Source organism: Macrotis lagotis, chromosome 2 (assembly GCF_037893015.1).
Source record: "Macrotis lagotis isolate mMagLag1 chromosome 2, bilby.v1.9.chrom.fasta, whole genome shotgun sequence".
In the NCBI taxonomy this organism is placed as follows: domain Eukaryota; kingdom Metazoa; phylum Chordata; class Mammalia; order Peramelemorphia; family Peramelidae; genus Macrotis; species Macrotis lagotis.
In genome coordinates this window covers 278,690,870-278,716,892 of record NC_133659.1, presented here as the reverse complement: position 1 = coordinate 278,716,892, position 26,023 = coordinate 278,690,870, and the positions used below count along the sequence as shown (strand labels likewise).

The window sequence follows — 26,023 nt, the reverse complement described above, 5'->3', positions numbered from 1 at the left end:
GAGGACATAAAGAGTTGAACAGGATTGAAATAATGAACAAATCTATGTCTATATCTATATCTACCTGCCTCTAAGTGGTAGTCCAGTCTCTGCTTGAAGACTTCTAAGGAGGGAGAACTCACTGCCTCCTATGATGATCATTCTACCTGTGAACAGTTCCAGCTATTAGAATACTTTTTCCTAATTTCAAATCCAGTTTTTCTTCTCAGTAACTTCCATTCATTGGTTCTGATTCTTCCCTCTAGGGATAAACAAGAAAAAGGTTCTTTTATGCACATGGAACTCCTTCAAATTCTTGAAAATAGATATCAGGTGACCATTGAATCTTCTCTTCTCCAGGAGAAATGGGTCCATTTCCTTCAATTAATCCTCATGTGATTTGAATTCAAAGTTTTTCATCAACCCAGTTGCTTCCTTTATATACTCTATAGCTTATTAACTTCTTCCTTAAGTGATTCCTTAAGAACTGAATACAATTTTCCTATGAGGACTGAAAGACAGAGTACAGTGGGACTATCATTTCCATATTCTTGGAGCTTTGACTCTGTTAATGCAAATCACAATCGCATTAACATTTCTGGCTGCCTAATCACACTCCTAGAGCCTAATGTTTTAACCTGTAAAGGATTTTTTGGGATCCTGACTCATTTTTAATGTGGGCTATTCTTCCTAGCTTTGTGTCATCAGCAAATGTGATGAGTCTGCAAGCTTTGTTTTTATCAAAGTCATTGATAAAAAATGTTATAATAGCTCTGATAGGGTTAACCCTTTCTGCAGCACTTAACTGGAGATTTCATGCTCCACTGAAACTGAAGAATTAAACAGTACTTTTGAAAGTCTGTCCGTTTGATTCCTTAACAATTTAAATAGGATGGATTCTTTGTTATATTTGATCCTCCTTTTCTCAAGAAGCTGTTCATAATCTTCCTAGATTCCTTTTTAAAGAGGTTGCTAGGGGTGGCTAGGTGGCGTAGTAGATAAAGCACTGGCCCTGGAGTCAGGAGTACCTGGGTTCAAATCCGGGCTCAGACATTTAATAATTACCTAGCTGTGTAGCCTTGGGCAAGCCACTTAATCCCATTTGCCTTGAGAAAACCTAAACAAAATAAAGAGGTTGCTGTCCAATAAACACTATTTGCTCAGTGGGGGGTGTGATATGAGTTAATATTTTACAACTCTCAATTTATATAAATAGGAATGGAAGAACAGAATAACAATGAACATCTTATGATCAGAGAAATGACATTTTAGTCTCTTAGAGGATTGGTATCCTGGAAAGGATCTCAATAGATTTAAAATTGGAAGGGACCTTGGAGATCATTGAATCCAAATACCTCCTCTTCTCACAAAACAGGAAGCAGAGACACTAGTGCCTTGCTCAAACTCAAACAGTAACAGCTGGTATTCAAACCTAGATTTTCTGATTACAAATCTAGTTCTCTAAGTATGTCTTCAAGAGGCTTTGACTAAGCTATTTTGAACACATAGTTTAAATGACATAGTTGTTTGTTTATGTGTATATGTGTGTGCAAGTGTGTACACCTGTTCTCCTTTCTTTCATAGCTTTCCTTCATTTCCCAAGATTGCTAACTTTCTCATGAGTTTTTCCATTATTTTTTTTGGGGGGGGAATTTCCTAGTTTGTTTCTTTGACAATGTTTCTGGAATCAACAATCTTTTGAAAAGTGATATGCCAAGGTTGTGTCCCCAATTCCTTGTGATGTGCGGGTAGTGAAGGTAGCAAAAATGTGCTACATGGGAGATGGGGTGGGAATGGGGACAAGGATGACAGCAACAACCAGTCTACAGGACAATGGAGATCTGCCTGCAAACCATTATTTGGCACTTGTGTTGTATATTGCCAATGCCTAACTCACTTGAATATGACTTAACATCTGGCTGAAAGTTTGATTAGTAAGAAATCAGGCTGAATTTATTTGTTTGGGAAACTGACTAACAAATCCTTTTGCAAAATAAACAATATTATTTTTTATTACCTATAAGCCTATTTGGAATTCTATTTCTTTTTTTTGTGGAAAAACATTTTCCAGACACAAAAAGAAAAGGGGTGATGAGTCACATAATAAATGTGATACTAGAATTGTGCCATGTTGCTTTTTAGGGTATTGTATTTTAGTGTTTAATTATCTGTTTGCTATAAAAGTTGGCAGCCTTGGCTTTCTTCTATAATGTAAACAAAACAATATTGTTTAATTCCTTTGCTACTGATTGCATCCTTAGGAGAAACTTTAAAATGTTCTGTTGGCTAGCTCAGTATCCAATTCTATGGATTTTTAAAGTTAGATTTCCTCTCCTCCACCCCCAGCTAAGTAAGCTTTCCTTTTATTATAAAGCTTAGAGAATAAATGAATGTTATTTTTGAATTAAAAATTCCTTGAGAGTATGTACTGCTTAATTTTTGTTTTTTAAATCTGTAGTGCTTGACACAGAGCCTGGAATGTAATATGCTTATTTAACTGAATTAAAGCTTTATCCCTGAATTTTTGCTTGCTCTTTCAGTATCTGAGAGACCTTGTTGCACCCACATGGATTCAAATCAAAAATCTTATTCAATTCTGCAAGTATTTCTTGAGTGCCTGCCTTATGTTCAGAATTGTAATAATTATCATAACAACAATATTCATAAGATCATAGATTTAGAACTGGATGAAATCTTAGAGATTATCTAGTCCAGCTACATCACTTTACAGATGAAGAAATAGAAGCCTAGAAAATTGAAGTGATTTGTCCAAGGTTATGCTGGTAATTAGGAGCAAGCTGGAATTTGAACCTAGGTTGTCTAATTCCAAATACAGCATTGTAATATTCCTCTACTGGATGAGGACTGAAAAGAGACCTTTAGATCCCTGTCACTGGTGACTTTGAAGAGATCAGTTTTGAATAGCATGGTGGGGATAGAAAGTGAGTATTGAAGGGGGAAGGGATCTAGAGAGTTGCAGAGTGATAAATATATAGAGGCGATTACAAAGAAGAAAGAGGTCAGTAGGGTCAAGCAATTTTTAAAAAATTTTTTAGGTTTTTGCAAGGCAAATGGGGTTAAGTGGCCTGCCCAAGGCCACACAGCTAAGTAATTATTAAGTGTCTGAGGTTGGATTTGAACTCAGGTACTCCTGACTCCAGGACCATTGCTCTATCCACTGTTTCACCTAGCCTCCCCAAGTTGTTTTTTTTTTTTTAGAAAGGTTTTATTTATTTTGAGTTTTATAATTTCTACCCCTTTCTTGAGTCCCTTCCCTCACCTCCCACAGAAGGCATTCTGTTAGTCTTTACATTGTTTCTATGGTATACACTGATCTCAGTTGAATGTAATGAGAGAGATATCATATCCTTGAGAAAGAAAAATAAAGTATAAGAGCAAAATTACATAATAAGATAAAAGTTTTCCCCCTAAATTGAAGGTAATACTCTTTGGTCTCTCTTCAAACTCCACAATTCTTTCTCTGGATACAGATGGTATTCTTCATTGTAGGTAGCTCCAAATTGTCCCTGGCTGTTGCACTGATGGAATAGGCAAGTCCTTCAAGGTTGATTATCACCCACATGTAAAGCATTTTTTTTAAAAAGGAATGAAGACGGGGTAGCAGGGTGATGTAGTGGATAGAGCACTGTCTCTAGAGACTGGAGGACCTGAGTTCAAATCCAGCCTCAGACACTTAATACTTACTTAGCTGTGTGACCTTGGGCAAGTCACTTAACCCATTAGCTTGCAAAATAAAAAAAGGATGAGGAGATTTCAGTATATTTGCATGAAGGAACAAAAGTTGAGACAAATTATTGATGAAACAAAGGAGATAGAGGAATCAAAAATAGACACAAGAAGGAATCAAAGCAACAATTAGAAGGATTAAATGGGGCAAGAATGAAGTTCATCTCATCCTTTGATAATGGAAAGAAAGAAAAAAAAATAGGTGAAGTCAGAAGGTTATTCCCTGAGAAAAGAGTGATCTGAAAATGGAATTATGTAATGAAAGAGAAAGAAGATTTGAAACAGTTACTTCAGAGAATGTGATGGACAATGAAAAATAATAAGAAAGACATGAGGGACAAGTCAAGGAGAGGAAAAAATTTGTAACAACACTAGTCAAGATTTTGTGTCTTCTTCCAGCAAATGTTCAAGTGGAGAAAGGAAGTGTTAGTTTGTTCAGACTTTTAAGATTAACAAAGTTATGGTTCTATCTATATGGAACCTTCATTTTCTAGGATAAACAAAGTAATAACTTTAATGCTCTTCTGTGGGTAATGACAAAGCCATGTTCTATTTAACTTACAACAGTTTTGAAATTTTTTGGTTAAAATCAGTGTTTATTTAAGATTGAGATTTGGGAATGTGATTCCAGTTTTCCATTCTCAATTACTGCTACTAAAATGATTTGGTTTTTAAAAACATTAATAGCTCATATTTATATATAGCACTTTCAGGCTCACGAAGCACTTTTATCACAACCCTGTGAAGTAGGTAGTACAAATATTATTAATTCCATTTTCTATCTGAGAAAACTGATGAGCAGTGGGATTAATTAAATTGTACTGACCTGGACCCCAAAACTAGATGTTCTGAGAGTCTAGTGCTCCATCCAATCACTAAACTCATTACTTAGCATTACATTTGCTTTGTATTTTACATAACATTCTCAAGGCACTAGCACTTATTTGACTCAGTGCTGCTCACAGCAATCCTTTGAAGTAGTTGAGATGAGATAGTATTCTTCCTAATGTACATATCCTCGTATGTACATTGTAAGCCTCATACTGAGGCTTAGCAATTAAGTTACATACACAAGATTACATAGCTAGCTAAAGTTGAGTTGACCCTAATTCAGCATACCTTATTTTCTCCTCTCCCTTTCCCCCCTCTCCCTACCCCTTCACTTAACCCATGGGGTTTAAGAAGCTTTCCCTTCCTATGGCAGTGGTTTTGAATCTGCGAGTTTAAATTTTCTTCTCCTTTGGAAGTCCACTTGATTTGGTTTCTGGAAAAACCCTGTATATACAAACAGGAATAAAGTACGTATCCCAGTCATTGGAAAGGCCAAATCCTTCCTAAAGGGAATCTCTCTGGTAGGAAAACAATGGGAAGTGTTTGAGTGTGAAATTGTGCTTTGAAGAAGGAACATGAACGTCTTTCCCTTGAAAGCTGATTCTTTAAAAAAGAAGTCATTGTTGTTTTTTTTAAAACTCTTTCTACATCTCAGTTTCCTGCTAACAAAGAGGGTGGTGACAAAGAGTTTGGACTGGAGTGCATTTCACAGTCTGCTGACCATTGTGTTTTCCACGGACCAGATTTGGTTTACTGGACAGCTGAATAGAGCAGAAATTCGAGCCTGGGACCCGATTTAGGCTTTGAGGTTGCTTACATAAAGGAGATGTCATTGGGGAGTGTTCTATTTACAAAAGTCAGCCCTTTGCTGAATCTGCGCAGTGCCTGGACAATAATACAACAACGATATTCGCTTCCTTTAATATCTCCCCTCCCCAGCGACCTTCCTCGCCCCAGGGCCCCCTCCCCACATGGGGAAGAAGCGCCGAGCTTAGAATTCCCCTTCTGCTTGGGGCTCAGGTGCCCCTTCCCCTCTCGCCCGCTCTCCAAGGTGCTGGAGGCAGCAACGGAGCCGGAGCCGGGCTGGGCTGGTATGAGCTCATGGAGTGAAGCCTCTGGTGCTGGCATTGTGGGCGGGGGCAGCGGCGCTCCCCTCTGCGGCCCCCCTCCCTCCGCCCCTCCCCTCCCCCTGCCCAGCCCTCTTCCCTGGCACGGCGGGGCTGGCTCTGCACTGCAGATGTCTTCCAGCCTCCGCGCGCTCAGCGCCCGCCTCCGGCTCTTCGTCATGGCCCCGAGACCGGCTCTCCTGCCCTGAATCTCCTCCTGCTCCCGAAGGGGACCTCCCGGCCCCGCTGAGCCCCCGGCGGAGGAGCCCCCGCGGAGGAGCGGCTGCTCGGCTCCCTTGCTGGCCAGGGCCTGGGCGAGTGCGGGGCGCGGCGGGCGGCAGCCTCCTCCGAGCCGAGGCGGTTCCCGATGAGGCAGGACAAGCTGACCGGCTCCCTGAGGCGAGGTGGGAGATGTCTCAAGCGGCAGAGCGGGGGAGGAGTGGGCAACATCCTCAGCAGCGTGCTCAAGAAACGGAGCTGCATATCCCGGACCGCACCGCGGCTGCTCTGCACGCTGGAGCCGGGTGAGGATCCTGGACTTCTGGGGCCCCTCAGCCGCCCCCTGGTCCGTGGCAGCGGATACGCCAGTCCCCTCACCCTCCCGCATTCCCTAACACACCCAGACGCCCCAATATGAAAAGCACTGCCCGTGCCTGTTTAGTGACCCCCTCACCCTGGGTTTGAAAGTGGCGCTGCGTGGTTGAGGGAGGGTGATACCTACAGTCCTTTGGCCCTTCCTTTGGCTTCACCGGTAGTCTGGAAGGAAAGGTGGAAAACTGGGTGGGAATGTTTAGTATGATGCGGCTGTGGAGCCTCGGAATCCCTGCTTGGGGGTAGGGAAGGGGCAGGCAGGGCTTGGTGAGGGCGGGAGGTGGTGGTGGATGGGGAGACGGTGCATAAAGGCCTGGGCAAGAGGAGCTGACTAGTCCATCCACCAGCCTCACGAGTGAAAAAGAGGTGTTAACATAGATGGGTAACTGACTGGGCCGCTCTTTCTGGTCATGCTCCCCTCGAATGGGGGGCACAGGAATGGGTTGGGTTTCTGCCTCCTCTCTCTCCCCTGGGGGAGATATATGTGTGTGTGATTTCAATGTAGGTGACAAGAAAGACTCGTTTTGTTGCTAAACCCCAACTCTTACTTTGCTCCTTCTACTTCATAGATACCAGAAGTCCCAAGGGGTCAGGAGTTAGGGGTCAGGCATCTTGGGAGAGAAAGAGAGAGATTTGGGCTACAATTTGGCTATGGAACAGTTAGGAAGAGAATCTTTGGGAAAATGGTGGGAACATTTTTGTAAGGCCTCCAGATATGTAAAAGCCTGATCAAACTGGTCTTACCTTTCCTCCCATTCAGGGAGCTGGTTTATATGGGCAGGAGGTCCTTTGTAAGGGGTCTTGGGGAGCTCAACAGGGATTGCAGAGCTATTCTGACAACATCCCTGCTAAGCCAGCTGAGTATGTATATAAACAATGTGTGTACGATGTGTGCTTCCCAGAGACAATTCAGGGTGGCACAGCTCCTCCTTCTTTAAAACACTCAACCCACCTAGGCCGAGCTCATGGTAGGCTGTAGGTGACAGGTGGACACCAAAAAGGAAAATTTTGAGTCTCACCTACCCCTAGAGCCCAGACTCTTTTAGTTGTTGTTCATTGAAACACACCAGTAAGTCTCTCCAGAATCCCAGAGAATCTTTGCTTGAAGGCACTTGTCCAGGTGTGGATGTAGTGTTAATCCCAACACTAAATACAGAGAGATGTAAAGTATGTCTGAGATAGTAATGGGGAAAAGGACTCTTTCCAAACCTCTTGGATTCTTTGTTTCTCTTTTTAAGCATATGGGTGATTGAATTTTCCCCTAATTATTTATTTAATTTTAAAACTCTCTTCTTGCATTAAAAGTAAACATTCTGTGTTTCTTGGAAGAGGACAGCAGAGATTATCAGGTGAAATACAAAGCATTTCTTTTTTTTATTCTTCTAGGAGGGGGAACAGAATGAAAATGATCTGATTTTGGCACCTGGTGCAGACTGAGTACTGTAGCTTTTGAGCTAAACCCTCTCTGACCCATTTTATTTTTATTTATTTATTTATTTGTTAGCATAGGAGAAAACTGTTGGAGCTTTAACTGTAGCGACTCCTATTTTCTGACAAAAGTATATCTATCTGGCAATGCCCCTGTCACTTCTATGAAATATTAGGGACAACATATGTCAGTGGTACAAAAAGTGATCTGTGTTTCAATGAAGCTAGTAAAAAGAGCAGTTTAATACTATTGTATTTCTTCAGCTTAATTATAAGCAGGGGGACTGTTGAAGTGAATAGCTGAATTTTACTTCTCTATTCAGCACCTAAAGTTTGGACAGCACCAAGCTAGTGCCCTAGAAGGCTGTTTTGGAAACCTTTCGATGGGTTATCCATGCTCTGGGTAAAATCAAATTCTAGCCTTTCATAATAGATGAGAAACATCCAATTAAAACAACAAAATACTTTTTAAAGAAGATTTCAAAATTTTCTTTGGTTATAGTACCCATTGAATCCTTCAGAACTGATTTGTAATCAAAGAAACACATACTTATTTAGAGCTTGGAAAATGCAAGAGTGAGAGTATTCATACTGAATACAATTCTCTCATTTTATAAATGTGATACGAGACATTAAATGAGATTCCCAGGGTCACCAGGTAGTAAGTGATGTATAATAAAAACAGCATTGACTATAGAGACCTAGAGGACCTGGGTTCAAATCTGTTTCTAACTCTTACCTGACCTTTGTGACATTGAATAATTTACTGATTCTACCTGGGTTTCAGTTTCCTCAATGAAGGGATTCAACTGAATGGTCACTGAAGTCCCTTCTACTTCAAGATCTATGATCCTTGATTCAATGTTCCTTCTCCTTTATATAAGATAAGAATCTTAACATTTTTTTGGTATCATGGGTCTTAGACTTTTCTCAGAAAAATATTTTAAATGCATAAAATAAAACAAGTAGGATTGCAAAGAAAAGTAATTATTTTGAAATGCAGTTATCAAAATTAAAAAAAAAAGACAAGTTCATGGACCCAGGTTAAAAATCTTTACCCTGGTCTATAGTATGACCAATGTAGTTGTCTTGAAAAAAAATTAATGTCAAGGTAGTCTGTAGGATTCTACAAAAATCTTTTTGAGAAAATTTTAGTGCAAATTTGAAATTTGAGAAAGCATCTCAACAATTAGAACCATACAAAAGTGAATAGTCTTCCTCAGAGGGTAGTTCATTCCCCATAATTAAAAACACTCAAATAAAGTCTGGATACTTGTGGGACATATTGTAGAAGGCATTTTTGTTCAGAAGTGGGATGTATTAAATGGCTCTCAAATAATTTCCAGTTCTATGATTCTCTGACCTTTACACACAAATATTCCATGGCTATAAAGGGAAACTATGCTGGACTTGGGATAACGCTGATATAATTTTTTCCTTATTGTTCACCTATATAAATATCTGTATCTTTTTTTTGCTTAAGGTAGGGCACTGATGATCTTTAATAAATCAAACTTCATTCCTATGACCCAAGCTACTCAAGTTAATGTGGAAAGTTGTTGAAAAGTTCTTCCTGAAAATACATGGTAGTCAGTAACTTAAAATTCAAAATATCACTACTTAATTGATTTGCAATTTGCCAAATTGAACATTACTTTTAACATTGGGTACATAGATCAATAGTCTTTTTCAATTTTATCTACAAATTCCCAAATGGAGTGTCTTTTAAAAACTGATTAAAACAAAGTAAGTACTAGTTGTTAGTAAATTGATTTTATATATAGAAGTGAATGGAGTATAAAATAGCCTTCAGATTTGCTATTATATTTTAATAAACTTTTCCTTAAGTTGTATTTTAGAAACTCCTTTCAATCACAATAATAGCAAAGGTTTTACATATTCAAAGTTATAAACAAACATTGCAAATTTAACCTCCACAATTTCCTCCATGGTATTATCTCTATCCCTTGGCTACAGAAATTGAGTTGAGAGCTATGTCAGAGCTCAGTTATCAGCTGAAATAAAAATTCAGTTCTTTGAGGTTTTGCTTGCAACCATTAATCGATTACCTGAAAAAAGGACATCAGTGAAGATATTTTCTAAGTGTTAGAATAACATGATGTAATAGAATACTTCACAAAGGGGAGGATAGTATCATCACTACAGTTTTTCACAATTCAGCTAGTTTGCTCATAAAGTTGTTCCATGCAAAGGTTTAAAAAAAATTTAGGTAGGTAAAAACTCTGAATCCTGTCATGTTTTAATCACCAAAATTGTTCTTCTCTTTTTTACTTCTAACAGCAGGAACTTTCAGTGGGCACTGATGAGTATAATTTTAAAGAAAAGTGATATCATTGTTCATTTGATAATTTTCCTGTAGCATCAGTTTAATTTCCATTCAAAATCTCTTCAGTGAGCTCCGATGTCTCCTTCCATAAATTATATAAAGCATGTATTTTTCTTCTAGGGGTTGACACGAAGTTGAAGTTCACTCTTGAGCCATCTTTATGTCAAAATGGTTTTCAGCAGGTAATTTTGTAAAATGTCTATTAAGTGTTATGATCTTATTTTCAGGGTATCTGAAGCTATATGTGGGGATATCTCAAAGTTAGATTATTAGTTACTAATTATGCATACAGGAGTCTTTTGCAGTTTCAGGCTTTAATAGTTTGATTACCCAGTACTGGACTAAGAATTTTGCTAAATTCCCTATATGAATATGTACACACACACATCCTCAAAGTCTTAGTACAGTTTTAAGCATTTGCTCTCTGTCTGTCTCTTTTTTTGTGTCACTGTTTCTGTCTCTGTCTCTCTTTATATATATATAAATATCCATATATATGCCAAAATTTCAGTTTGTCATAAAGTTAAAATAACCAGAAGAATATATGTAAAGTCAAGAGTTATGTTTATAAATTTTCCTATCTTCCTGTACTTATAAAAGGTCAGTTGTAAAGTTCTCTGAGCAAATAGAAGACAACATATTTTGTTGCATATTACATAAACACAAGTATGTATTATGGTACATCCTTTTTTGATGTTCTTCTAATCTTCCCTGTTTCTAGTGGTATGATGCTCTCAAGGCTGTAGCCAGACTATCAACTGGAATACCAAAGGAATGGAGGAGAAAGGTATGTAGAGGATTTTAAAAAATTGTCACTATATTCCTTTTTTAAAAGGGAATTTTGATATTTCTAGAATATCCAAAAGTAAATTCTAGTTTGATAGCTTAAGACTCCTTTGAATATCCATGCTAATCTGGGTTCCTATAGTAATAATTGAAAAGATTCTTTTGAAACCCTTAAAAAAAAAACTGGGGGTAGCTTGGTGGTACAGTGGGTAGAGCACTGGCCCTGGAGTTAGGAGGACCTGAATTCTTTTTCTTTTTCTTTTTTTTTTTTTTTTTAGGTATTTGCAAGACAAATGGGTTTAAGTGGCTTGCCCAAGGCCACACAGCTAGGTAATTATTAATTAATCTGAGGCTGGATTTGAACTCAGATACTCCTGACTCCAGGGCTGGTACTCTATCCACTGAGCAACCTAGCCACCCTGAGGACCTGAATTCAAATCCATCTTCAGACACTTATTGATTACCTAACTGTGTGACTTTGGGCAAGTCACTTAACCCCATTGCCTTGCAAAAAAAAGTCCAACCAAAAAACCCAACCTCAAGACAAAGACATTTATTTGGATGCTAATAACAAAACATTTCTCCTATAAACTAGGACACACTCACAAATATACATAGTATTAGCAGAAAGGGTAGAGAGTGAGATACACACATGACCAAGTCAATTCATGTCACTAGTACAATGTTCTTACTCTTTTTTTTTTTTTTTTTGGTATTCTTATTTTACCTTCCAACCGCTAGGGCTGACTCTCTTGAATCTGTATCTGACTCTCTTCTCTGCTGCCAGAAGACACTCTTCAAAGTTGCCTTAACTAATTCTTTTGGAACATTTACATTACTTAATCTATGATCTTACTGATATTGTTACTTCTTATACACGTACAATCCTCAATCCAAGTTTAGTTTTTATTCCTGTTTGATTCTTTTTCTTGCCCTTCCATAAATCCACAGAGTAAATATATATATATATGTATATATATATACATATATATACACACACACACACACACACACACACACACACACACACATATATATATATATACACACATACATACATTAATCTGGAAGCCTGTTTTAATATGTTGCAGATACATTATCCTTCCCTCTCAAAAGATGACTGACTTATCTTTTCTTCCAACATTATCTGTCCTTGATGCCATTCTTACATTTGTCTTCACTGGTAATCTGTTGTTGCCAGTTCATACCAATCATGTGTGGAACAATAGCTTTTTATAAATTAAACTTTAATATTTATAATTTGAATACATAGAAGAGTTTACCATGAAAGGAACACCTGTGAGAAATGTATATGGAAAAAAATAAAAATTTCAGTTGTTCAGATAGTCTAAGGTGGAAAAATCTAGTACTGTCTTTCAGCTGTTGATAATGAAACTTTCAGTCAGGAGACAGTGTTGAGGACAATATGGATAAAAGAGTTTGAATTCAGTTCTAACCCTGGTACTACCTCTAAACTCACTTTACCTTCTGGACATTGCTTCCCCACTATCATCCTCAGTTTCATCATCTGTAATGTGGGGCTTGTGATCACTGAGATTCCTTCTAACTCTGATATTCTGTGATTTTAAATACATAGAAAACTTCCAATTTAAATTAGACCCTCCTTTCTTGGAATGAATCTTCAGTACATACTCTTTGATTCAGTGACATTGTCTTCCTTTGTTGTTCCCCAAACAAGACATTCCATCTCTGAACTCTGGACTTTCTACCCATCTCCTGGGACTGGAATGCTTTCCCTTTTTATCTCTTTCTACTGACTTCTCTGACTTCTCAAAATCCCAACTAAAATTCCATTTTCTTAAATTTTCATTTTCTACAGAGAACCTTTTTCCAAGGCACCTTTCCCCTAATTCTAATATCTTCCTTCTTTTATTTCCTATTATCTTGTATATAGTTTGTGTCCTCCCCCTCCCCCATTATATCATAAGCTCCTTTAGGGCAGAAACTATCTTTTGCCTCTTTTTATATTCCCATAACTTGCCAAAGTTCTTGGCATTTAACAAATATATATTGACTGAATGGCTATCCCAAATTTAGATGGTTTTTCTTAGGGCAGGGTATAACCAAATGAAGTGTCTACATACTTTGAAAGACTTCAGATATTAATGCAGGTTTTAAGTTACATCTTACTTTCCTATGTAGGGTAAATAAAATGATGAATCTAGTTGAAACTTCTTGTGTGATATTCAGGGATAAAAGTAGAACCTGCATATTTTATTCAGATATATTGCATTTTTTCCCTAGGTTTGGTTGACCTTGGCAGACCACTATTTGCACAGTATAGCCATTGATTGGGATAAAACCATGCGCTTCACTTTCAATGAAAGAAGTAACCCTGATGATGATTCCATGGGAATTCAGATAGTAAAGGTAATTGTCCTAACATGTGGCTAACTGTTCTAATGGTAGTAGCAAAATAGATGGTTGAACCCCATACTTGAGTAGATTCAATGACTATATAGGTTAATGCCTCTGTTATTTCATTAGATGCTCTTTCATTTCTATGAAGACTAAAGATTTCTCTGTTGTCAGCATCTCATATAAAACACTGGTTATGCCTAGTGTTTGAAAATGGAAATGTTAATAGGAAGTTCTTATGGATTATCACCAACTTATAGTGAAATTATCTCCTTTCTGGAGATGAGGATGGGTTGTTTGACAATTTTTATCCCTACAATGTGAACACTGAGTGGAGTTTTGAGTGATTATGAGATCCATCTTTGGCAATTTCAAAAGGAGAGTTACTTTATAGTGACGTGTCTTTCATTAGATTATTTTTATTTGTAAAAAGTTTGAAATATGCTAAAGGGTATTTAATAGAATATTAGACTTAAATGGATAGGTAGTAAGGCAACTATATTTGTGTGACAGCTAGCATAGTTTGAACCTAGTGCCAATACTATCAAGGTCATTGGTTTTATTTTGGTTAGATTTAGTTCAATGTTCCTTGATTACCTATGCTGGAAAAAGAAAGGTAATTGATTCCTGGCAGCTGGGAATTAGTGTCGGGGACAGGTGGGAGCAACTAGAAGGGTATAGTTCACTAGATCAGCACAATCCAACTACATATTCAATACTGAAAAAATTCAAGTAAATTTTCTTCAGGAGCAGTTAGGTGGCACAGTGGATAGAGTACTAAGCCTGGAGTCAGGAAGCCAGGAGTTCAAATGTGGCTTCACTCACTTACCACCTATGTTACCCTGGACAAGTCAATAAACTCTGTCTGTTTCCTCATCCATAAAATGATATGGAGAAAGAAATGGCAAACACCACCAGTATTTTTGCCAAGAAAATCCCAAATAGAAACATAAAGAGTTGGATATAACTGAAATGACTGAACAATAACAAATATTTCTTCTGATATTGGGTGGACCACAAGCATAATTTTCATATATGAAGGATAGCACACTAAAATTGAAAGTATGAGGTAGTCTTCAAACTCAAGGTTATGCTATATTAATCTTAATGCTTTTGTTGGTGTTTTTTAGTTCTTTATTAGAGTTTCAATACACAAACATATGTGTATATTTTCTCATAAGTAGACAATACTAGTGGAAGTAAATCTACCACTCTCCGAATTACATTTGTTGGCACACTTATGTCTAGAGGAGTATTTGTTTTGTGTCAGACAGAATCCTAAGTTAATCATTGATGACATTTACATTGAATTGTGTGATTAAAAAAGAACCATATACATTATGCATGATTCTAGCTTTGATGCTAGAAAGCTTGCAGGACATAGATAAGCTGCTTTCTTTTTGCTTCACTTATAAGTTAAAGTACTATTCATTTTATGAAAGAATTTTGATGCTAGAATTTATGCATAAAACTGTCTTAGTTCCTGAATAATTTCATGGAAGCACACTCTCTACAACCATAGTTATTACCTTTATTAAAAATTAAAAGCAAAGCAAATATTTCTTCCATCTATGCTCAAGGGATGGTGAACATAAAGCCTTTTTCTCTCTAAGAAGGTGACTAACCTGAAGATTCTATTTTCTATCTAATTCCTATGATCTTTAAAAAAATTGCTTATTTGGAGGGCTGGCATCCAACTTTAGTATAAATTTAATAGAAAGGAAAAAAATTAATGTCCTTCCTAACCAAAAAATTTGTACAAAGCACATCAGTAAAAGTATATGGTTCAATATCTATAACAAAGATTATCAACCCTGCTATCTTCCTTTTAAAATCATTGTTCAGGAAGCAACAATTCCTATAAAGTTGGGACTTCACATCCTGATCACCACTACCACCACCATTATCACTATCATTAGTCAGTCAACTGTTAGTTTTAAGCAGATAATCCAAAGAGCCCTAGTATAGCAATATGCTTCATATATTTGGTCTTGTTTTTTCAGCATAGTCCTCTGTAGCTGCTGCTGCTCTCACCAATCAATCAACAGAGATTTTTAAAGTGCCTACTAGATGGCAGACACTGTCAAAGTGCAGACAGAAAAGTTTTGCTCTTAAAGTCCATGCTTGAACATTCGAAATGGATAGGGTTTTATTTACATTACTATATCTTTTGCTGCTATACCATCAGGGTCACTGAGCCTTTCCATTTGACTTGTAACTTAAGCCTTTTATATATTGTTGTCTCTTTCTGTTAGAATGTGAACTCCTTGACAGCATAGCATAGCATCATCTCGGTTTTTTATTTGCATGTTTAGCAAAATGCCTTATACATACTGAGTGGTTAACAAATACTTTTTCATCCATTCATTTATTTATTCTTCTAATACTTGTAATAGTAATACTGACGGAAGGGAAGCTTGAAGGCCCTTTGAGCTGGGACATTTTAGAGGGGGAAGCCAATTCTGGTAATTTAGACCCAAAACCATAGGACTATCATCCCTTGCCTATTTGAGCAGCTGGCAAGGACAGTGTTAGCCCCACTAGATAACAGTGATGAACATAGAATGAGGTAGTACATACCTCTGAGCATCCAGAGTCCCAGCAGGAACAGTTCAGTATCCTTTGGTTCTGGCTTATTCTTCTGTTGCTGAATTAAGATGAGGGTTTGAAGTAGATATTCTTTAGGTGAATTAAAAAAAATAAATCAGGGGTTTTATTCATGATCTCTCAGACAAGATAAAGATAGATCCTATTAAAAATGACAAAAAAGTAAAAATCCATTATGTTTAAAGGCATCATGAAGAATGAAATAGTATCAATATTTGATAAACATAAATCAAATAGGAAGCCTTTTGAGTATTTGGAGAACTTCATTGGCATAAAGAAAGAAATAAACAGCAAAATTATTGCTTATGTAAGTGTACCTCATTCAGAATAAGGCAAATCCAACAACAACAGCAAAATAAGAAATAAATGAATAGAATTTTAGAAAAGTTGTTTATGATAGATTTCTTATAATTAGTAAATGGGAACAGAAAGAAGTATACATGTTTGACTGCTGTTCATAGCTTTATAAAAATTAACCTGAAGTGGGGCGGCTAGGTGGCGCAGTGCATAAAGCACCTGCCCTGGAGTTAGGAGTAGCTGGGTTCAAATCCGGTCTCAGACACTTAATAATTACCTAGCTGTGTGGCCTTGGGCAAGCCACTTAACCCCATTTGCCTTGCAAAAACCTTAAAAAAAGAAATTAACCTGAAGTTAGGAGATAAAATCCCTATAAATGAAGGAAAGCAGAAATGTTAAATACTTTCTTTACTGACACCCAACAACATTAAAATTATAATCAATAAAAGGTATTTGAAGAAAGGCTTTAAGCTTAAGTGAAGACTAAATGGTTTGATACTAAAGATGGTGTGAGTCAAGGAATAAATCTTTTAAAGAATGGATAATTACTTCAAATGATGCACCTAATGTGTAGATTTGATTTGCTTGAATATCCTTATTTATTCCTAGGCAGTCTTTTATTTGGTAATGGTAGACTCAGAGGCAGAGAGAAGAGTAATGGAGGGATAATGATAGTGGTAGTCAACCCCACCCTCAAAAAACCCCAAAAACTCAGAAGAAAAGAGCATCAAAAAAATAATTTAAAAATAAACAGGAGTAGAAGGAGGTTCAGAAGGGGACATAGATCAGTAGGACAGTATTACATACTTGAAAATGAAACCAAACTATTCCTAACCATAAGTCATCATTTTATAATCAATTCTCTAATTTTGTTCTTTATAATGGAAATGTGTTTTTTTTGGTTAGGTTCAGTCAAGTTAAAAACATTTTTTTAAATTAAGGGAAAAAACCCACTTATTATAATAATAAGTAGGCAAGATATGAGAGTCCTATGGTTTTGGGTCTAAATTATCAGAATTGGCTTCCCCCTCCTTTGAAATGTCCCATCTTAAAGGGCCTTCAAGCTTCCCTTCCGTCAGTATTACTATTACAAGTATTGGAAGAATAAATAAATGAATGGATGAAAGAGTATTTCCAAAAGACATCAGATTATGTTTGAATGAAGTTAAATTGAAATGGAATAGAGCCTACAATACAGACAAAGTTTTTTGGTGATCGGATGTTAATCCATCGTAATTGAAGAGAATCATGTTGTCATAACAAACATGAAGGCATGTCTTGTACAATAATGTTTATTAGAATGAGGGGAATGTTGTGCAAGGACATCCTTCTTACTTGCCTTTAAAAAATCTCTCTCTCTCTCTCTCTCTCTCTCTCTCATTTATCTAATTGCTGAAATTCTTTTAAGTATAGAAGTAGCTAGCTAGTTTGGTAGTTCGGTAAATATTCTGATAGACTAATAGCTTTTGGAGAAACTTTCTGTAAGATTAAATTAAATTAAATTAAATTAAAATTTCCTGTTTTCTCTCTTCCAACTTTTCTCTCCTCCCTTTTAGGATCTTCACCGAACAGGTTGCAGCTCTTACTGTGGCCAGGAGGCAGAACAAGACAGAGTGGTGTTAAAGAGAGTTCTGCTGGCTTATGCCCGATGGAACAAGTCTGTTGGGTATTGTCAAGGCTTTAACATCCTGGCTGCACTTATCCTAGAAGTGATGGAAGGCAATGAAGGGGATGCACTTAAAGTGAGTCTATTTAATTTACCTGTGGGGAAATCCATCCTTGAGAGAACAGAGGAGCAATCTGTGACAAAATCTGGTTGGATTTCCTAGAACCTTTCATGTGATTTTCTTTCTTTTTTGGATGGTGTGGAGGGGTTGAGTTGTCTAGAAAAAAAGATTTAGAAGTGAATTCTTGTTGTCTATGTAGAGAAGAAAAAAATCTTGTAACTTTTTTTTAGTTATTGAAAACGAAATGTTGTATTTGCTTGAAAGACTGCTTGGAAGATTTTGAGTAATTGTTTTGTCAAAGCATAAAAGTAGCTTGATATTGTTAACTTGGTAGCAGTATAGTTTATTCATGAAAAGTGAAATACTTTAGCTATAGAGATAGCAACTGCCTGATTTATTTATTTACTTGTTCATTCATTTATTCAATCATTGATTCATTTATTTATATTCATTAATTTTCTAATGAATGGTCAAATCTTTTAAGATTCTTCTCATTTTGATATTTGCTTTTTATGATATGAGGACTGGAAATAATGCCATTAAATAGAAGCCAACAGACTAGTAATATTTTGAGATTTTTTTTTGCTGAGGCATTGGGGTTAATTGACTTGTCCAGTCACTTAGCTAGTATCAAGTATTTGAAGCTGGATTTGAACTGAAGTCCTCCTGACTCCAGGATCAGTACTCTATCCATTGCTCTACCTAGCTGCCCCCAAGTTCAATTACAAAAGAATATGCATAAAGTTATCACATATTCTAATTAGCACCATACATGTCTTATTGGTATTAAGAACTGATTACCTTTTATTTACATTTATATTTAGATTACTCAGGTATTAAAAAATGGAACAGTGGCAAGTCAGATATTTGAATTTAAAAGATTTTAATTTAGAGGCAGTTATATTTATTCAGATCCTTTTTGTTTATCAGTGTTGACTAGGTTATGAATATATTTTTATGCTTGAAAAATGAGATCTACTCATAGAATAAGCCAAAATAGTATGTCTCATAATAAGAGGAAGAGGAAAATAATGTTCCAGTGGGAAAAAAATAAGAAAGCGTGTTTCAGTTAGAGGTGTCCTTGAGCTTACTCAAACTGCAAAGTATTGTTAAATTTTAAGCATGACAATTTATATCTTGGAAATCTGCAAATGTTACAAATTAGGATTTGACTTACTTCTTGGTTTATTGTCTAGATGATATAAAATATTAATAATTCAGATTAAACATAAAAGTGTATATGTAAGTATGTGTTTGTGTGTGTTTTCAACCAGTTGTTGTACCAATGAAATGCTATTCATGCTATGCTATTCAATAGCCTAATGTAGGTAGAAAAATATCAGAATGGAGTTGAGAGAGCACCTGACTTCAAAGATGGCCTGTGAGCACTTGCAAAAATTACTTTACTTCTCCGAGGCTTAGTTTCCTTTTTAGAAAAAAGGGGAGTCTAGATGAACTCAAAAGCTCCTTACAATTCTAAACTAGTGATATTATTATTTGAAGACCAAAATTCACAGATGTAGAGATGAATTATATATATGTATGTATATATATATATATATATATATATATATATATATATATATATATATATGAAACTGAGTTTATTTTTAATTCCTCCCCTCTCCCAAAGGAAATACGTGACATACTCTGAGAGAAAATGTTCTAAGTCCTTAGGCCCATATGAACTTGTGACTAGAGATTTAGTATACTGTTTGGAAATTATTATTGTAATAAGCACTAACACTTCTGAGGGAAAAAAGTAAATGCCAATAGTTTTGGCAAATGCTAAATTCCCTTTAAAATAATATATTTGTATATTATCTTATAGCAGTTGCCAGTTAACGGTAAGTTTATTGGATGAGTATCAGTTTATTATTTTTTTCAGATGCTGATGTAAGATTTCAGCTTTGTATTACTGTTCATTTTTGGTATAACAATTGGAAATCAGTTTTTTTCTTAAAAATTGTTATCTAGGGGCAGCTAGGTGGCACAGTGGATAGAGCACCAGCCTTGAAGTCAGGAGTACCTGAGTTCAAATCCATCCTCAGACACTTAATAATTACCTAGCTGTGTGGCCTTGGGCCACATTAACTTAACCCCATTGCCTTGCAAAAACCTAAAAAAATTGTTATCTAACATTGATATCTTAGTTCATATGTTATATATCAAGGTTCAGTATGCCAGTAAGTATATCAACCAAATATTATACTTTGAAAGTTATCATCTTACTGTACCTTAAGATATCTAAATAAGAAATTCCATTTTATTAAAAGAATTAGAAGAATCAGCTTTGTAAACAGAATAGCATAACTTGAATTTTACATATATCTGCATATATATGTATATATATATATATATATATGTATATAATGTATATTCCTTTGGTCACAAGAAATAGAATTCACTTTTAAGAGAAAAAATTCAAATAAAAAATAATGATCCAAAAAAAGAGTGGGGGACAACTATATGGTATAACTATATGGACAGAGCACCATCCCTATAGTCAGGAGGACCTGACTTCAAATTCGATCTCAGTCACTTATTATCTTCATGATGCTAGGCAAGTCACTTGACCCTGATTGCCTCAAAAAAATACAGATATATGTATATATATATTATATATATATATATTATATATATATATATATAATATATATATATATATATATTTGTATGTATGTATATATGTGTGTATTTTGGCTACAGACTAGACCTGTGAGTGATTGGTATTAGAAACTCTTGATAAGGAAGTTCTCTCTTTCACCATCTTTGAGAATTATGATGTGTAGACTCTAAGTGCTCTGGGACTGAAGTGCCTTGTCCATGGTCACACAGCTAGTATGAGCTAGAGGGAGGTGGAATTTGAACATAGGTCTTCCTGTTTACAAAGCATAAATCTAAACCATGCAGATCCAACGGTTTGCATGAAAGCTTCTATTTAGAAGTCATAAAGATTGAAAGGCAATGTGATATAAAAGATATAAATTGGAATTAGGAAGTTGTTCAGTTATTTTTAGTTGTGTCTGATTTGTGATGTCATTTGAGGTATTTTTGACAAAGATATTGGGGTGGTTTGGCATTACTTTCTTTTTTTTTTTTAGTTTTTTTTTTTGCAAGGCAAACGGGGTTAAGTAGCTTGCCCAAGGCCACACAGCTAGGTAATTATTAAGTGCCTGAGATCGGATTTGAACCCAGGTACTCCTGACTCTAGGGCCAGTGCTTTATCCACTGCGCCACCTAGCTGCCCCTTACTACGCCACCTAGCTGACCCTTGGAATTACTTTCTTTAACTCATTTTACAGATGAGGAAACTGAGACAGAGTAAGGGACTTGCCAGACTTCCAGAAAAATTAAGCTTGAAATTAGTAATGGGAGGAGTCTGTATCTTGTATTGATGAAGTTCAGATTTTTTAAAAAAAGATTCAGAAAGGCTCTTACTTTGACTAAGCCCTATAAACATGAAATTGGTTGTCAATCTGACAACAAAGATGAAACCTTATTTCAAACTACAGTGGAGGGGAAATATTTATGCAAAGTGGCACTAAAATTTAGTTTCTTATCAGTTGGGTAGGTAAATCTTGAAACTGTTTTGGGTGGTAGTATATGAAAAAACTGAGCTTTCTTCAAGGGCTTGTCCTCTTTTCTTGGCATCCTCACATCCCCCCTCCCACCCTAGAGCCCAGTCTTTGAAAGAGTATCCCATTTAGTTCTTGCTTCAGCAGCACATAGACTACAATTGGAATGATACAGATAAGATTAGCATGGTCCCTGTGCAAAGATAACATGCAAGAGTATCCCATTTAGATTTATTTTCTTCTAAATCTTACTGGGCTTCAGTCCAGCTAACTAAGACTTTTCACTGCCTGGTTTCCTGCACTGAAATTTACTTTTCCTTTAAATCATGTTGCTAGGGATAAGAATCCTTGTCCTTTCAAACTGACAGCAACTTTCTATAATGGCTTTATCTGTTCTAATAGAAAATGCTAAAGAAGAAACACTTCCAAATTCTGCTTTCCTATTTTCAAGGATATAGGTACATTTTAGCAGTCCCTTCATTATATCATACTACTTTCCTTTTCCATTTGTCATATTAAAAATAGTCACTCATAGTGAGAATTTGGTTTCTTGGCAAGTTGGTGTTCCTATTTATTTTTGATTCATTTTTTTTTTAGTTTTTCAAGGCAATGGGGTTAAGTGGCTTGCCCAAGGCCACACAGTTAATTATTAAGTGTCTGAGGCTAGATTTGAACTCAGGTACTCCTGACTCCAGGGCTGGTGCTCTATCCACTGCATCACCTAGCTGCCCCTCATTTATTTTTTTAAGGGTTTTTCCCCCCAAGGCAATGGGGGTTAAGTAGCTTGCCCAAGGCCGCACAGCTAGGTAATTATTAAGTGTCTGAGGTCAGATTTGAACTCAGGTACTCCTGACTGCAAGGTCGGTGCTCTATCCACTGTGCCACCTAGCCGCCCTGTTATCATTTGTTTTAAGGTAAAACAGATTTGAATGAACCCCTATGTATCATAGCAGATAAAGTACTTAACATGAAGTTTGAATGGATTCAAATCAACTTTAGCCACTTAGTAGATGTGTGACTTTAGTTTCTCTGACCATATTTCTTTATCTCTACATACCTGTATACAAAGGTTGTAAGGACCAATGAAATAATAAATGGAAAATCTTTGCCATCCCTACCTTTCTTCCTCCAAAACAACATGTTTTTATTTGTTAAATCATAGTGTGTAGGCAAGTATATACTTTCCTTAAGTGTAGGGCTAGTGTTGGTGACATCTTTTATTTTCCAAGCTTGAGAATGGGGCAGCCTTTCAAAGAGCTGAATTTATGCATTGTCATGAATATTTGGAAGAAAAGAAGATAGTGAGTGAAAGAAAAGGCAGGGTACCAAGAATTTCTCATAGGATTTAGGAGAAATTCTTTATGTCCTAGAAAATGTGATAGAAAATGTTAAAAGAACTTAAGGTTGAAATCACTTGTGAGGAGTCTGTGTTTTGTTTTGATAAAAAAATAGATAATTACAGATAAAAAATAGATATTTACAAAGACTACTTACTTTGACTAAGCCCCATAAACACAAAATTTGTTACAAATTGGGCAACAAAGATGAAACTCCCTTTTAAACTACAGCGGAAGAGAAATGGCTATGCACATAAAACCCAGAGTTTCTTATAAGATAGGTGAGTATATCTTGAAACCTGTTTTGGGTGGGTAGTATCAGAAAAAAACTGAGCTTTCTGCAAGGACTGCTGGGGAAGGAACATGTGGTCCTTTCCTTTGGGCAAAGTGGAGCAGAGGGTTTTCTAAATTAAAGCTAATTTTCATGTGTGTTCAGATTCAATGACCCATACAAGGAGCTGAGATAGTAGCACAAAATCCAGATTTTAATTATTGGGATAATTGTGTTTGTCTCTGGTTATTGTATATGTGAATCACCCCTGGAAAATGCAGAACATGTGGAGTTGAAGTATTATCTGAAAAGAGATACATAATTTTGGCTCATGGTACCATTGCCAACTAGAATATTCTTATTTCCTTATAACAGGAAGAGATACTAGGATGTTAGATAATCAGGTTCTCTTTTATTTGTTTCTCAGATCATGATTTACCTCATTGATAAGGTACTTCCAGAAAGCTACTTTGTTAATAATCTCCGGGCATTGTCTGTGGATATGGCAGTCTTCAGAGATCTCTTGAGAATGAAACTTCCTGAATTATCTCAGCACCTGGATACTCTTCAGAGAGCTTCAAACAGGGAAGGAGGAGGTAAAGGCCAAGATCATGATGTGTTGAATGTCTTGTCCTCTGATTAAATTGGCCAGATGCATCAGAACAACAGCCCTTACATGGGCCTTTGGGGAGAGGAGGAATTTCACTTCAACTTCAAATTATCCTGTATTTGTTATTCTATTTATATGTTGTAGTCCCTAGTAGAGTGTAAATTCATTGAGATTGGGTACTATTTTAATTTTGTCTGGTGTAATCCCTGGCAAATAGTAGGCACTTAATAAGAATGTTGTTATATCAATTTTAAATAGCAAACTCGCAAATGATGATGAGATGGAATAGAAGGCTCCATTCAAGACAACTCAAACGAAACACATCAGTGTAAGAAAAAAGAACTCAGCAAATCTGAGAAATCATGGTGTCATTGGTTTCAGTCTTTCAATGATATGTCTATTAAATTCATCTTTTATTAATTGTGAAACTTTTTTGGTGTCTAAATTGGTACCAAACTTGGAGTTCCTCTTATTCATTTTCATTTAGTATTGCTTTTTTTTTAATGTAAGGCAGATAGAGTGCTGGGTCTGGAGTCAGGAAGACCTGAGTTCAAATCCAGCCTCGGACATTAGCTTAGTGGTGTGACTCTGGGCAAGTCACTTAACTTCTCTCTGCCTTAATCTACCGGGGAAGGAAATGTCAAACTATTCCAACATCTTTGCTATGAGGTCATGAGGAATTAGACATGATTGAACAACAAATAGCAATGTGCTTTAAAAGTTGCAGAGATAATCTATTTTTTGATTAAATTACGGTGAAAATGCTTTGGAATTGAAATACTTCTTTCTCTTGACTGCAGGTATTCATTCATACTGTTTATTTTTCATTTGCCTGTAGCTTGTGGAACCAATCTTCATCTGAGAAAGCCTTTCTGAATTTTTCCTTTAGTCAGAAACTAGACAGTTTGTGAAGTAAACCTATCAATAGAGTATTCTGATTTGAAAAACACCACTTTCTAGTCTCCACCAACAATCCATGCTACTTGTGCCTACAGCAGAATGAGCTAACTGCCAGGAGAGTTGGCAACTAGCGTGTATGACCCACTCCCTTGTTCATAAGTCATTCAGCATTCAGCACCTTCTCTATGCCTTAGGATGCCAGATGGAGGAGGATTGGAATTTTTAAAAAGTTGTTAATCTCTGCTCATTTTAGAATATCTATCTTCAAATTAAAATCTGGAAGAAAATTTAAAAATTAAAAAAATTATAAGGATTTTCTCTGAATATATGTATGTATGTATATGTGCATATATATATGTATATACACCAAAAATTTTTGATGGTTATTTGATATCACCAAAATGTTCTTTTCTAGGTAATTTGACTCAATTTTCCAATTTGTTTTAGAGGAGACCTGGTAAAAGAAATTTGTTTTTTTCCATATATAATAGTAGGGGTTTGAACTTGGTCATTTCCAGATTTTATGTTTTTATAATTCCATTTTAGAAACTTGGGAGAAGCAAGAAGATTTGGAAAGAGATAGGGCTGTGGAAGGTACTTGTCTGGATATCCTGTAAACCATCAAACTAGAAGAGACTCAATGTATTTGCTCTCTTTCAGGCGGATATGAGCCCCCACTTACAAATGTCTTCACTATGCAGTGGTTCCTGACCCTCTTTGCTACATGCCTTCCTAATCATACAGTTTTAAAGATTTGGGATTCTGTCTTCTTTGAAGGCTCTGAAATCATACTGAGGGTATCCCTGGCAATCTGGGCAAAATTAGGAGAGTAAGTGATTTTTGTTTTGTTATATAATAGAGATTTGGAGATTTAAGTCATATTTATGTTATGATTTGTCCATGATAAGTATAGACATGTAAAATTCTCAGACCTTATTCAATGGCCTTAACCTTCAGAAACTTCAATTATAGTCAATGCTGGATTATTTAGAGTTGATTGTATTTTTAATATTTTAATATTTATATTTTTAATGGATATATATATATATATATATATATATATTAACAGATTAGTCTCCAGGATTCATTTCCCTTCCCTGCTAACTTTTGGTAGAATATAAATCTCAAGATTCTATGTTGGTTGTTAGGGGAAAGTAGAAGAAAGGGAACTTTTAGATAAAGTGACATTTTAGATTAAATGTAAACTTTGCTCATTTGGCAAAGTTTAGATAAGACACAGTGCCTGCTCTTATATGTAAAAAGCTATCTGGATGAAGGGATCTCTAATAGCTTTGATATTCTATTCCATCCTTGTTTTTCATTCCCATATAATCAAGAATTGACATAATGCTGAAATTCAAGACTATTATTAAGCTGTACTGAGAAGAAAATACAGTACTATAGTAAATAATAATGTCTTAAGGTGCTGTAATATTTATGTATTAAGATTTGTTTAGTCATCTATTTTGTTTCCATTTCCTTGCTACAATGAGTATTGCTCT

At 36.1% G+C, this 26,023-nt stretch overlaps 1 protein-coding gene and 1 non-coding gene across 4 annotated transcripts in view; both read left to right on the top strand.

Moving 5' to 3' along the window:
- TBC1D30 (TBC1 domain family member 30) overlaps window positions 1–26,023 on the top strand; it is a 127,624-nt gene that overhangs the window by 65,072 nt on the left and 36,529 nt on the right. For 2 of the 3 annotated variants that reach the window (XM_074226215.1, XM_074226214.1), the window contains exons 3-8: window positions 10,150–10,211; window positions 10,751–10,816; window positions 13,081–13,206; window positions 17,655–17,840; window positions 23,439–23,607; window positions 25,182–25,350. In XM_074226215.1, coding sequence (XP_074082316.1) covers window positions 10,150–10,211; window positions 10,751–10,816; window positions 13,081–13,206; window positions 17,655–17,840; window positions 23,439–23,607; window positions 25,182–25,350 — 778 coding nt within the window. Of the gene's footprint in view, window positions 1–6,030; window positions 6,188–10,149; window positions 10,212–10,750; window positions 10,817–13,080; window positions 13,207–17,654; window positions 17,841–23,438; window positions 23,608–25,181; window positions 25,351–26,023 lie in introns of those variants that run through there. The other variant, XM_074226216.1, reaches the window with a different exon arrangement.
- On the top strand, window positions 21,539–21,641 carry LOC141515708 (U6 spliceosomal RNA). The gene has a single exon (XR_012476464.1). It is a non-coding gene; the product is annotated as a U6 spliceosomal RNA (small nuclear RNA).